The 14561-nt window shown below is 37.5% G+C and overlaps 2 protein-coding genes across 5 annotated transcripts in view; both read right to left on the bottom strand.

Moving 5' to 3' along the window:
• The window catches only part of LOC149679374 (uncharacterized), a 64011-nt gene that overhangs the window by 15315 nt on the left and 34135 nt on the right, over window positions 1-14561 (bottom strand). The window contains exons 1-4 of one of the 4 annotated variants that reach the window (XM_089835114.1): window positions 8993-9329; window positions 8819-8884; window positions 7418-7499; window positions 7241-7345 (exon numbers count right to left, since the gene is read on the bottom strand). The exons of 2 other annotated variants lie outside the window; for them this stretch is intronic. In XM_089835114.1, coding sequence (XP_089691240.1) covers window positions 7241-7345; window positions 7418-7499; window positions 8819-8865 — 234 coding nt within the window. In that variant the 5' untranslated portion in view covers window positions 8866-8884; window positions 8993-9329. Of the gene's footprint in view, window positions 1-7240; window positions 7346-7417; window positions 7500-8818; window positions 8885-8992; window positions 9330-14561 lie in introns of those variants that run through there. One more of the 4 variants, XM_089835113.1, reaches the window with a different exon arrangement.
• Window positions 9897-14014, bottom strand: LOC149679380 (histone-lysine N-methyltransferase SETMAR-like). Its single transcript, XM_089835781.1, has 3 exons — window positions 13455-14014; window positions 11838-13365; window positions 9897-9902 (listed from the first exon to the last, which is right to left on the bottom strand). Exons 2-3 carry the CDS (start codon window positions 12756-12758, stop codon window positions 9897-9899), a joined length of 927 nt encoding a protein of 308 aa, XP_089691907.1. The 5' UTR covers window positions 12759-13365; window positions 13455-14014.

Below are 14561 nucleotides of genomic sequence, written 5' to 3'. Positions count from 1 at the left end.
TGCTTAACTTCACACTGCTAAAAAACTCCAATGCTTTGAAAAATTAATAAAAAATGTCTTTGTACACAAAGACGCGAAAAAGTAAGAGATAAGTGTAGAAAATTAATTGTTTGAAGTAACAGATATTCAAATTTTCATTTTTGAAGACGTGATTATAAAACATCAATTATTTTAAAAAATTTCTTATCTTAGTTTTTTTCACCAAAATTCCTTAAGTAAAATATTTTATCCTTAAACATGTGCATCATTTTAAAAATAGAAAACGTATGCATTTTATTTTCTTTTTAAAATTTAGAGCTAGTTTGAGTATTCGGGCCTATAAGGAGAATAAAATGGGCAGAAATTTGTTGATAGCAGACAAAATAAAACAAGCATGAAAACTTAACAAAACGTGTTCGTTTATTTTAAAGTTTTCGAGGTTTCAAAAATTGACGTGTTGTATATCTATCAAAGCTACAGATCCTTTTGACTCTAATAACTACATCACAGTCAAAGGGCGAATGTAATTTTCGGTTCGCAATATTTTCAATTTTGAAATATAAAAATAAATACTTCTAGCTCTATTTTTCAGATATCCGAGTATTTGAACTTCCTCGAAGCAAATGTTTCTCGAAAATAAACAGTAGTATCAAAGTAGTTTCTCTGAAATTTTTGTGAAAAAAACTAAGATAAGAAATTTTTTAAAATAATTGATGTTTTATAATCACGTCTTCAAAAATGAAAATTTGAATATCTGTTACTTCAAACAATTAATTTTCTACACTTATCTCTTACTTTTTCGCGTCTTTGTGTACAAAGACATTTTTTATTAATATCTGTCACTTCAGTCTTAATATGAATTAAAACTGTTTAGAAACTAGTATTTTAAAACGTATACTGAAAAGCAGGCGCTCCATTTAAGTCTTGTGGTGTTGCGCGTATATTAGTTACCACGTTTGAACTAACAAGGCCCTAACCATCTATTATAGAAGTATTTATCTTGATTGCTTCAACGCCCAGTCCAACTCAAATTGCCTTCCCGTCGTTTTCACGTGCAAAGCACAGTGGATGCAATAATACAAATAGATTCCGAAGACTCAGGCTAAAAAATTATTACGTAGACCTGTGTACAAAAACAATCTATACACCTGTGCACAAACATATTCCATAGACCTGCGCTGGGTGACCACATTTCCTAAATTTTATAATTTTTCCTATTTTCGGATGTCTTCCTATTAGTTCCTATAATTTCGATAATTTTCCTATATTTTCCTATTTTTTGAAATTGTAGATATTTTGTGCGCTCTCACTTTTGGTTTTGTTATATATCACCAAAGCTATGGAAGCCTCTAAAAATATTTGTCACGGAAGTCGGTGATGTTTTAAAGTTATAGCATATGTTTCTCAGATTACGTTCCATAAATATGACACTTCCTATATTTCGAAATGCTCGAGACTTAATGAGAGCTAGTTCGAGAACGACGCGAGAATTGACTACACACGATTCTCTACTCCATCTTCCTATTTAGTCTGTACTAAGCCTTTGACAGGGCCTCATCAGGCGTCGCTTTACGAGAATCTATGACGTTTCATTTACGTCACTTCGAGACAAGCTCTCAGTTTCCAGTGACAAATTTATGTAACATATCTTACGAAATTATGGTTATAATTAAACCAAAGCTCCTTTGTAAATCTTGTCTTATTACTTTCAAAGCATTTGCAACATATATTTTGCTATTTTTTCAAGAGTAGTTCTCTTGTCTTTTCCTGTTTTTTTAATTATACATCTATATCTATATAAATCAAAGTCCTGACCGACTGACAGACTGACTGATAATCATCGCCCAGCCCAAACCGCTGGCCCCAGAAGGCTGAAAATTTGGAGGAACGTTACTCGTAAGTAGTAGGCGCGTACTAAGAAAGATTTTTCCAATCCGCCGCCATCTTCATAAATGACGCCCAGAAATGTAACAAATCTTCTCTTTGTAAGAAAGTCCGTGAGTTTCAACCGATTTCACAAATATTTAGTACACTGGATTCCTTTAACCTATAGACGGGTCTTGGTCTTTCGGGATCGATTTGTTGCCATCATTTTAAATGGCGGCCAGATATTTTAAAACCTTTCTTTATAGAATGTCTGCGTGTAAAGTAATAAAAAATGTCCCGACGAGCTGATGAGCGACGCCGAGTGCCTTCGCTCCTAGGATGCTACAAAAATATTAGTCGAATCAGTAAAATGTACCCATACTTGATGGAAGTTCTTACTACACTCAAGCGATGCCGCGGGTAACAGCTAGTCTCCTATAATTTCCTGTAAATCAATTGTAAATTTCCTATTTTCCTATAACTATTACAAGGTTATTTGTGGTCACCCTGAGTGCACAAACATATTTCGTAGATAACATAGACTTGTGAAAACACATGTCATATAATTGTGTACAAACAGATCCCGTAGACTTGTGCACAAACAGATCCCGTAGACTTGTGCACAAACAGATCCCTTAGAATTGTGCAAAAACAGATCCCTTAGAATTGAGCACAAACTGATGTCATAGACTTGCGCACAAAATTATGTCATAGACTTGCGCACAAAATTATGTCATAGACTTACGCACAAACAGATGTCATAAACTTGTGCAAAAAGAGATGTTATATACCTGTACACAAAACGATTCCATGGACCTCTGCACAAAAACATTCCATACCCCTATGCTCAAAAATATGCTCAAGAATATCTCGTACACCAGTGCACAAAAGTACTGCATATCCATTTGCACAAAAATATCCCGTATCCATTTGCAGAAAAATGTTCTTTAGACCTGTGCACAAACAGATGCAGTGGCCTTTGCAAAGACAGATTCCTTGGCCCTCTGCACAAACCGATTCAGTAGGCTTGTGCACAAAAATATTCCGTAGACCTGTGCACAAAAATATTCCGTAGACCTGTGCACAAACAGATACCGTAGACATGTGCACAAACATTCCGGATACTTGGACACAAACGGAAGTCACAGGGTTGTGCACAAACAGATGTCATAGACTTGCACAAAAAAATACATCATAGACTTGCGCAATAAGAGATGTCAAAGATATGTGCACATCAGAATCCACGGACTAGTGCAAAAACAGAAGTCTTAGACTTGTTTACAAACAGAAGTCATAGACCTGTTTCCATAAAGATTCCATACCCATTTGCACAAAACAATTTCATACCCATTTGCACGAAACGATTCCATACCCATTTGAACAAAACGATTCCATAGACCTGTGCCCAAAGAGATTCCATAAAACAGTGCACAAAAGATTCCCTAGACCTGTGCTCAAAAAAATATGCCGTAGGCCTGTGCACAAACAGATGCCGTACACCTGTAAAGAAACAGATTCCGTAAACCTGTGCACAAACAGATGCCGTAGGCCTGTGTACAAACAGATTCCGGAGATCTGTGCACAGATTCCGTAGCCATGTGCACAAACAAATTGCGTAGACTTGTACACAAGTGGAAGTCACAGGCTTGTGCACAACAGATGTCATAGACATGTTCAAACCAGATTCCATAGTTTTGTGCACAAACAGAAGTCATAGACATGTGCACAAAAACATTCTATACTTGTGCACATCAAGTTTCCATAGACCTGTGCAAAAAAGATTTCATGGAGATGTGCACAAAATATTTCATGGAACTGTGCACAAAACATTATATATGCCTGTGTTCATAAAGATTCCATAGACCTGTGTACATAAAGATTTCATACCCATAGCACAAAACTATTCCATAACCATTTGCACAGAATTATTCCCTAGACCTGCGCACAAAATATTTCATAAAACTGTGCTGTGCACAAAACGATTCCATTGACCTATGCACAAAATATTCTATTGGCTTTTGTATAAACATGTGACATAGACCTGTGTACAAAAATATTCCATGGACCTGTGCACAAAAACATGCCTTGGACCTGTTCAGAAACATTCCATACCCATATATGCTCAAAAATATTCCACACCCATTTGCACAAACATTTTCCGTAGACCCGTGCACAAACAGATGCCGTAGACTAGCGCATAAACAGTTTCCATAGATTTGCGCACAAATATATTACGTAGACTCGTGCACAAATAGATTCCACAGACTTGTACACAAATATATTACGTAGACTCGTGCACAAATAGATTCCACAGACTTGTACACAAACAGAAGTCACACGGTTTTGCACAATCCGATGTTATAGACTTGTGCACAACAGATGCTTGTGTAAAAAACTGATTTCATACTTCCTCAAAAAGAGATGTCATCGACATTTGCACAAGAGATTCCGTAGACTTGAACACATAAAGATTCTTCAGACTTGTGCACAAACATATTTTGTAGACCTGTACACACAGATACCATAGACTTGTGCAAAAATAGATGTCAAATATTTGTGCAAAAACACATACCTTAGACTTTTGCACAAACTGATGCCATAGACTTGTGCACAATCATATGTCCTAGACCGGTGTACAAAACATTCTATAGATTTGTGCACAAACATGAGTCATATACCTGTACACAAAAATATTCCACGGACTTCTGCACAAAAACATTCCATATACCTGTACACAAAAATAATCCATGGACCTCTGCACAAAAACATTCCATATACCTATGCTCAAAAATGTTCCTTACCCATTTGCACAAAAATGTCACGTTCACCTGTGCACAAAACTATCACGTACACCTGTGCACAAAATTATTCGGTATCCATTTTCACAAAATTATTCGGTATCCATTTTCACAAAAATATTCCGTACACCTGTGCACAAAAATACTCCAAATCCATTTTCACCATAATATTCCATACACCTATGCACAAAAATATTCCGCACACCTGTGAACAAAAACAGTTCGTACACCTATGCACAAAAATTTCCGTACAATTGTGCATAAAAATATTCCGTACACCAATGCATAAAAATATTTTGTACACTTGTGCACAAATAGAATCACAGACTTGTGTACAAAGAAATGTCGCAGACTTGCGCAAAAAGAGATGTTATAGACATGTGCACATCAGATTCCATAGAGTTAGGCACAAACATTTTCAATGCCCCTATGCTCAAACAGATTTCAAACCCTTATGCTCAAAAAGATTCCATACCCATTTGCACAAAAATAATACGTAGACCCGTGCTCAAAAATATTCCGTAGACCTTTGCTCAGACAGAAGTCACTCGCGTGTGCACAAACAGATGTCATAGACTTGTGAATAAACAGATGTTATAGACTTGTGAATAAACAGATGTTATAGACTTGTGCACAAAGAGATGTTATAGACTTGTTCACACACAGGTGTTATAGACTTGTTCACAAGCAGGTGTTATAGAATTGATCACAAACAGGTGTTATAGACTTGTTCACAAACAGATGATTTAGACTTGTGCACAAACAGATGCTTTAGACTTGTGCACAAACAGATGCTTTAGACTTGTGCACAAACAGATGGAATAGACTTGTGCACAAACAGATGTTTTAGTCTTGTGTACAAACAGATGTTTTAGACTTGTGTACAAACAGATGTTTTAGACTTGAGCATAAACAAATGTTATTGACTTGCGCAAAAAGAGATGTTTTAGACTTGAGCATAAACAAATGTTATTGACTTTCGCAAAAAGAGATGTCATAGAAATGAGCAAATCAGATTCCATAGACCTGTGCACAAACAGAGGTCGTAGACCTGTGAACAAACAGATGTCGTAGACCTGTGCACAAACAGAAGTCGTAGACCTGTGCAAATAAAGATTTTTCACTTGGACACAAAGATTCTTCAGACTTGTGTGTGCACATAATGATTCTTCAGACTTGTGTGCACATAAAGATTCTTCAGACTTGTGTGCACATATAGATTCTTCAGACTTGTGTGCACTTAATGATTCTTCAGACTTGTGTGCACATAAAGATTCTTCAGACTTGTGTGCATATAAAGATTCTTCAGACTTGTGTGCACATAAAGATTCTTCAGACTTGTGTGCACATAAAGATTCTTCAGACTTGTGTGCACATAAAGATTCTTCAGACTTGTGTGCACATATAGATTCTTCAGACTTGTGTGCACATATAGATTCTTCAGACTTGTGTGCACTTAATGATTCTTCAGACTTGTGTGCACATAAAGATTCTTCAGACTTGTGTGCACATAATGATTCTTCAGACTTGTGTGCACATAATGATTCTTCAGACTTGTGTGCACATAAAGATTCTTCAAACTTGTACACATAAATATACCATAGACCCATGAACAAAAAATTCCATAGACCTGTGCACAGAAGATTCCATACTCCTATACTCAAAAGGATTCCATGCAGATTTGCACAAAAACATTCCGTAGACCTGTGTAAAACAATATTCCAGAGGCTGTGTAAAACAATATTCCATAGGCCTGTGCACGAAATGATTGCATAGGCCTCTGCACAAAGAGAATTTATACTCCTTTGCACAAAAATATTCTGTAGGTCTGCGCTTAAACAGATTCCGTAGACTTGTACACAAACAGATGTTATAGTTTAGACTCGTGTAAAAATTTAATTACCTATAATTGGTAATTATCTTTAATTGCTTATTTTGTTTAATTAAGTTTAATCTGTACTTCGCAACTAAATTAGTTGGACGCGCAATAGTTATAATGACAATTAAGCTAGCTAATTGCCCTACAAATTTGATTATCCGCAGTAAAACGACGTAAGTCCTAGAATGACTTTCCTTATTACTTAACCCAAGCAAAAAAGTCTTAAGTTCCACAGTTTAAAGGTAAACCACGTAATTCGGAGCAGGTACTTAAAACTATTAAAAACAATACTTAAACTTTGTTTTTCTTAATGAAACAAAAATTGGCGCCCACTTTAAAAATGGGGCTTTCATTTAAGTCCGTTTTCAAATCTATCAAACGTATAGTTATTTTTGTAAGGGTAGTTACAAAATGGGTAAGTTTGGAAAATTTCCCATGTTATTTCTATGGAGATTCTCTAGTTTTTCGCCAAAATCTGTGATTAATTTTATGGAAATGAAAACCACCCTTAGCAACTTTATGCTTTATAAAATAAACTATTAGGTGGATCATCTTGAAATTTTTACCACATATTAAGGGCCCGGTTTTTAGTTCAGTAGAAAAATTTCGAAACAATAAACTTAATACGAAAAAAGTTAAAACCAATCCAAAAACCTTCCTTATACATTAAAGCCGTCATCAGGCCTTATCTAAGGGAGCTACCGCTCCCTTAGAATACCTTGGCTTCCAGTGTCCTGACTCTATCATCCCTTGCTTTCACTACATGGATAAGATCATCTTTGCTTAAGTGATCATAGTTACAATCTTCCTCATCTTTCATTTCCTAAAAACAAAGTTTCAATAACTTAACTCAGTTTTTCTTAAACGTGCAATATTCCAATAATTTCGCAAATACCTCTTTAATCGCCAACCTTTGAAGATTTACTAAACTCATTTCGGAATTTTGTAAAGAGAGTTGGTGAGATTGTAAATCTACCCTAAAATAAAATAATTTTTCAAGCTGAAGGTAAATCAAAAAAGGACAAGGAAAGCTTCCCCATACATTGTAGCTTTCGCTATAAAAAGCTAAGAAAAACATAGCAATGCTTAAATTGTGACACTTTTGTTCAAGACTAGGGATTTTCAAGCACATTTTCTGAATTCAACTACAACTAGCTTCGTATAAATTATTCATTCTGCTAGCATTTTTTATTTTTTAAACAGCAAGAAAGATCTATTTCTTTTCAAGGTATAATAGTTTCAATAGGTCAAGGATGATAGGGGGTGGATACGAATTCTGAGAGAAATACGCGCCGTAACTTCGGACGCGATTGGGTCTGGTGGGACGCTAAAAATGGGGGAGGAATACTCGGGACGAAAGGCAGGTGGGCTACCTCAGAACTAGACCCTATTTAGCGCCATCGTGTTGGCTTAATTTTACTTAAATAAGCCAAGTTCTATTAAGCTTTTTTCTCATAAATAAAATTTGCAATTGATACACTAAATTTTATATAGAGTTAATATTTAATAATTATTGCTTCGAAATTGTTCCAAAAATAATAGTTTACGTAGATGACGCTGAAATAGGGAAACGCCGGTAGGGATTTATTTGAACGCGTCACCTAGAGTTGTTACTTCCTATTTCAAGGACGATTGAAAAGATTAGTCATTTGATGAAAAAAGTGGAATTTAACTACTAACGCATAGTGATGAAACCAAACATAATTTTACTATGTTTGAAAAACTTACATTGATTATTAAACCTTTTCTTCTTTCGCGCCTAAAAATGATCATTTTACAGCACAGTTAGAAGTTAAAAACATTATTTAATGAAATATTTGATCTTATAATCCTTTCAATCCCCCTTGAAAGCGGAACAAAGAACTCAATCAGACGCGTTTAGCGCCGAAAAAGAAATTCCTACCGGCGTTTCCCTATTGCAGCGTCATCTACGTGCACTATTATTTTAGCAACCATTTCGAAACAATAATTATTAAATATTAACTCTATATAAAATTTAATGTTTCAATTGCAAATTTTATTTATGAGAAAAAAAGTTTAAAATAACTTTGGCAATATGCATGCAAAAGTAGGCCAACACGATGGCGCTTAATAGGGTCTAGTTCTGAGGTAGCCCACCTGCCTTTCGTCCCGAGTATTCCTCCCCCATTTTTAGAGTCCCACCAGACCCAATCGCGTCCGAAGTTACGGCGCGTATTTCTCTCAGAATTCGTATCCACCCCTATCATCCTTGAATAGGTTTGGATCCGTTATGCCTTGTTGACACGATCCAAGTTGCATTATATTCATCACTTACCAGTTTAAACGTTCCACCACAACACGGCATTCTTTAACAAATTCCATCACTTTTTGTACAGTTTCCCTGTTAAGATAATATACGTAACATTTTAATCATAATAAAAAGTATGGCCATAAACAAAGATTTAGTGTTAAAAAGGGCGATTCCCCTCAGTTTAATATACATTCTTACCAGGCAAGGCTTATATTAACGTTGTTTTGGTTTCACAGTTACTCACACTGTTATGTTTTTGGGGTTAAAAAAGAGAAAAAGCTTCAACTTTTATTAAGAGCTTTTCTTGTTTATAGATACTCTTTTTAATAGTCAATAAAAATACATTAAAGCCTTTAAAGGAGGAACCGTTACCGTAACAAAGGAATTCATTAATCACTACAAAGCACAAACGCCAAACAAAAGGGAACGTCTAGCAGACAGCTTTTTCCCTAACCGCCGTCAATCAGTCTGGGAAATAAGGATATTTTTTAAACTAGTACTTGGGAGCAGGGTGAGAAATAAGGAAATTTTTTAAACTGGTCATTTGACCAGTAGAGCCTAAGGGTTTCAATTAAAATACTGGTCAATGACCACTTGATGTTTTTAGCCACATCGTATATATACGATGAGGCTATTAGTTTGTCCCGCGAGCCTGTGGGTGTGGGTGTGGTGGTCGTAGTAGTTTTTCGCGATTTGGAATGTGGTGAGAGTTACCCAAAGAAATAGTTAGTCAGAGCTAACCGAAGAAATGGTTATTTTATTGCTTTTCAGTATAAAACGTTTCGTTCGACATTGAAGGGAGAGTGAATGTGAGAGAATTGTGGTGAGGTGATATTTTTCGTTCGTGTATTTTAAAAGGATGAGGATTATAATAGTAAGTGCAAGCATACATTTAATTGTACAGGTAAGGTTAAGCTTTGTGAAATGTGGTTTACGTTTGCTCCATATTGTAACCACGCTTGCGAGATTACTAAACTCGCCCCACGTGGCCATAAAAGCCTTGGCTATAACTAAGAATAACTACTCTGGTTCCTTAGATTCAATCATACTTTATTTAACTAAATTAATTATTAAACGATAATTAAATACCGACTTCTATTTATTACAACTAAAGAATTAAATAATAATTACTAATTACGATGAAGTCCAATAATAGGGCAAAGCCCTTCGCTCGAGCGAACTACTACATCTTAGTAGTGAAGAAAGACTGACTTAAAAAAAGCAGTCGATGCTTATATAGTACGGGGAAAGGTCAGAGGTAACACAGGATGTTAATCCTCTATGAAACCTTACACCCCTGGAGTAGAAACCCAGGAGGTCCCTTAATAACTACGGAAGGTTACAATATATTTAAAGCTAGAGAGAGAGAGAGAGGAATTTAGTATTGGCTTAATTTAAATGGAAGGTTTAATACTCCCTTTAAAATTCCTGTCACCCGTCAACAATAAGGGTTTCACGCTTTTCATCTCACCCCCCGATTTCAAAATTCAAAGAAATCGAGGGGGATTTTTAAAAAGCAAAAGGAACTATATACCGACGTTATATTTGGAAAGGTGGTGTTTATTACTAGAAGTTACGTCGTTTCTCCATAAATCGAGAAGAGTTTTAAAAGAAGGTACTAGCTTGGGGCAAGCATTCCTTTCCTTTCATTCTTGTAAAAGCTTCAAAACGAAGAGACGTTTATTTTTTTGGTGCTAAGATATTGCGGAATATTTTTTAACTTCTTTTAACAATTATTTAGTAATTTCTTATTATAATTAATAATTTTTTGTTGTTGTTGACGTTCGTTTAAATTGTCGTGTGTGCGCAGTACATTTTTATCGTTTCCTAGTTCGAATTGAGGAGTAAAGGATTGAACAATCACAGTAGGTTTTGTTCTGTTCATTATTTTTAATATTTTTCTGTTGCAATGAATAACAACTAAAATGTCTGGTCGCAAAAGGGCATATGATTCAGAGGGGGGCCAAAAGTTAAAGAAAAGTAAGGGGACAAAAACTTTGGATACTGAGGCTAGAGAAAAACTCAATGCTAGACGAAGAGAGTTATACAGGGTGTTTCTGAAAAGTCCATCACAAATTAAGGGGCGTGTTTATGGGACCAAACTGAGCGGAAAGTACCAAAGAACATGGGGTGTACAACATTTTGTTACGGAGATATGGCCTTCCAAACATTCGCCCCTAAAACAAGGAAATATCCAAAAATGAGGAGAAACACTTAAGACCGACTAACCAGCTTGTTTAAAATTACTAGACAATTTCAATAGCCTTTAATCGAACAATTGATTTCTACCTTTACTAATCAGAAGCGTATAAATGAGTAGAAGTATGCCTACGGTGGTAATGTAAAATTAATCCCAAGTGACATGATGTTTCAAGATCTTCCCAGCACCAAGTAAAATGGTTCTGATTGAAGGGACTTTTATTAGCACAGCGTAAACAACGTTATTTTCAGGAATTAGTCCAAATGTCCACGGGCGGCATTACAAAAACGAGGCAGTCTTTCGAATGATACTTGGACATGTTGGAAGATCCCTGGCTTGTTCCTGTTATCTCAAACCGTAAAAAGCTACGCAAATCTTCATCATCACGGACAACACTCTTGTACGTTAGGTATGACCTTGAGAAAACCTAAAAGGACATCTCGAATGTATTTGAAAAACCCATCTCCAATTAAGGGGCGTGTTGTTTGTTTCCAACAGAGTAAACTCGCCCAGAGAACAATTACAATGCAGAGCCACGTTTCGGCGTTAATGGCCCACAAAGGTGGTCCCAAAAACAAGAACAAACTTTAATTTGTTTCGTTCAGTAAGTGTTTCATGTGTCATAGATAAAACGCCATGATTAATGCACGAAGAAAATGAATTTATTGACAAGTTTTAACATTTAATTGCAACTAGTTACAAAAATTGTTCAAAGTGTTCACCACCCGCGTTAAGGCACACATTAGCACGTCTTACAAATGATTCCCTTACACGTTGAAAAATGCCTGGAGTTTCGCGAATTGTTTGACAGCCGTGAATTATTCGTCGACGTAGCTCTTCAACATCGGGCACTTCAGTCTGATAAACTAAGTCTTTCAGGTGGCCCCAAAGAAAGAAATGACAAGGGTTCAGATCGGGTGATCGAGCAGGCCACTCCACAGGTCCACCTCGACCTAACCACCGCAAAGGGAAGGTCGCGTTAAGATAATTTCGGACCGCGATGCTGAAATGTGGTGGTGCACCATCGTGCATGAACCACATTCTGTTTACCAAACCTAAGGGTACGTCTTCGAGTAGTTCCGGTAAATCGTCCCGTAAGAACTGCAAGTAAGCCACACCGTTTAACCTGGGCTCTAGGAAATATGGCCCAATTAAATTGTCACCCACAATACCACACCACACGTTTAAACTGAATTGTACTTGGTGACTTCTAACGCAAGTTGCGTGGGGGTTTAGCTGGGACCATTGATGTTTATTATGTAAGTTAATAATACCATCCCGTGAAAAGTTAGCTTCGTCAGTAACCAACAAATCCCGTGGGAAATCGATATCGTTTACTTTAGCCAGAAACCACTGACAAAACGCCGTGCGTCGTGGGTAGTCCGCTGGATTCAAACCTTGAACTTTTTGAACATGGAAAGGATGAAACCGGTGGCTTCTGAGGATTTTCCACACGAGCGTGTGGTTTACGCCTAATCGGCGACCAACTTGGCGGGTACTTGATTCAGGCTCGTCCTCGAAAATGGTGAGAACTTCGTCTTCTACGGCCTCTGGGATGGCTCTCGCTCTAGGTTGAGGTCCAGCCGGTTGGATTCGTCCATCTTGCCTCAAACGTCTGTCCACAGCCTCGAACGTCAGTCGATTTGGTAGTCGCCTCTGCGGAAATCTTTCCTGATACAAGCGTACAGCTGCAGCGGCATTCCCCTCGGCTAGTCCATACATTAGGTGCATATCCGCATATTCGGCATTTGTGAAGAAAGGCATTGTAACAGACTTCGTTGAATTATGAGTTTAATAAAACAAACACATGTACGTGAAACCTCTTTTATTCCTTTCTTAAAAAACATAGTGCTCTGTTTTAGTGCTCTGTTTTTTAAGAATAGGCGAAGTTCTCACTATTTTCGAGGACGATCCAAAAACAAGCAGCCGCCAATTGGTTTGCTGATTAAGAAAAAACCACACGCAACTTGCGTTAGAATTCACAAAGTACAATTCAGCTTAAACGTGTGGTGTAGTATTGTGGGTGACAATTTAATTGGGCCATATTTCCTAGAGCCCAGGTTAAACGGTGTGGCTTACTTGTAGTTCTTACGGGACGATTTACCAGAACTACTCGAAGACGTACCCTTAGGTTTAATAAACAGAATGTGGTTCATGCACGATGGTGCACCACCACATTTCAGCATCGCGGTCCGAAAACTTGTCAATAACATTTTCTTTGTGCATTAATCATGGCGTTTTATCTATGACACATGAAACACTTACTGAACGAAACAAATTAAAGTTTGTTCTTGTTTTTGGGACCACCTTTGTGGGCCATTAACGCCGAAACGTGGCTCTGCATTGTAATTGTTCTCTGGGCGAGTTTACTCTGTTGGAAACAAACAACACGCCCCTTAATTGGAGATGGGTTTTTCAAATACATTCGAGATGTCCTTTTAGGTTTTCTCAAGGTCATACCTAACGTACAAGAGTGTTGTCCGTGATGATGAAGATTTGCGTAGCTTTTTACGGTTTGAGATAACAGGAACAAGCCAGGGATCTTCCAACATGTCCAAGTATCATTCGAAAGACTGCCTCGTTTTTGTAATGCCGCCCGTGGACATTTGGACTAATTCCTGAAAATAACGTTGTTTACGCTGTGCTAATAAAAGTCCCTTCAATCAGAACCATTTTACTTGGTGCTGGGAAGATCTTGAAACATCATGTCACTTGGGATTAATTTTACATTACCACCGTAGGCATACTTCTACTCATTTATACGCTTCTGATTAGTAAAGGTAGAAATCAATTGTTCGATTAAAGGCTATTGAAATTGTCTAGTAATTTTAAACAAGCTGGTTAGTCGGTCTTAAGTGTTACTCCTCATTTTTGGATATTTCCTTGTTTTAGGGGCGAATGTTTGGAAGGCCATATCTCCGTAACAAAATGTTGTACACCCCATGTTCTTTGGTACTTTCCGCTCAGTTTGGTCCCATAAACACGCCCCTTAATTTGTGATGGACTTTTCAGAAACACCCTGTATAAACTGAAACGCGATCTGGAAAAATCCAAAATTGCAGCTACGCAATTCGATGCTTCGGTTCATGGGTCGCAAGACGCTGGGGGTCAGGAATTAGAAAGAGGTAGACCTCGTTTGGCAGCGAGAAGGCGAGATCCAGTGATCCAGGAAAGGTCAAGGGCCTATCAAGCTAAAAGAAGGGCAGATCCTGAATATAGGGAAAGGGAGCGAGCTGCCCAAGCGGAAAGAAGGGAAAATCCTGAATATCGGGAAAGGGAGCGAGTTGCCCAAGCGGAAAGAAGGGCAGATCCTGAATATAGGGAAAGGGAGCGAGCTGCCAAAGCTGATACAAGGGCAGTTCCTGAATACAGGGAAAAGGAGCGAGCTGCCCAAGCGGATAGAAGGGCAGATCCTGAATATAGGGAAAGGGAGCGAGCTGCCCAGGCTGATAGAAGAGAAGATCTGGAATATAGGGAAAGGGAGCGAGCTGACAAAGCTGATACAAGGGCAGATCCTGAATATAGGGAAAGGGAGCGAGCTGCCCAGGCTGATAGAAGAGAAGATCC

The sequence above is a fragment of the Phalangium opilio genome, unplaced genomic scaffold (genome assembly GCF_054372755.1).
Source record: "Phalangium opilio isolate 3A_F unplaced genomic scaffold, DU_Popi_V2 ptg000041l_1, whole genome shotgun sequence".
Taxonomy (NCBI): domain Eukaryota; kingdom Metazoa; phylum Arthropoda; class Arachnida; order Opiliones; family Phalangiidae; genus Phalangium; species Phalangium opilio.
Note: the sequence above shows the minus strand (reverse complement) of the source record. Positions and strands in the feature narration are given on the sequence as shown.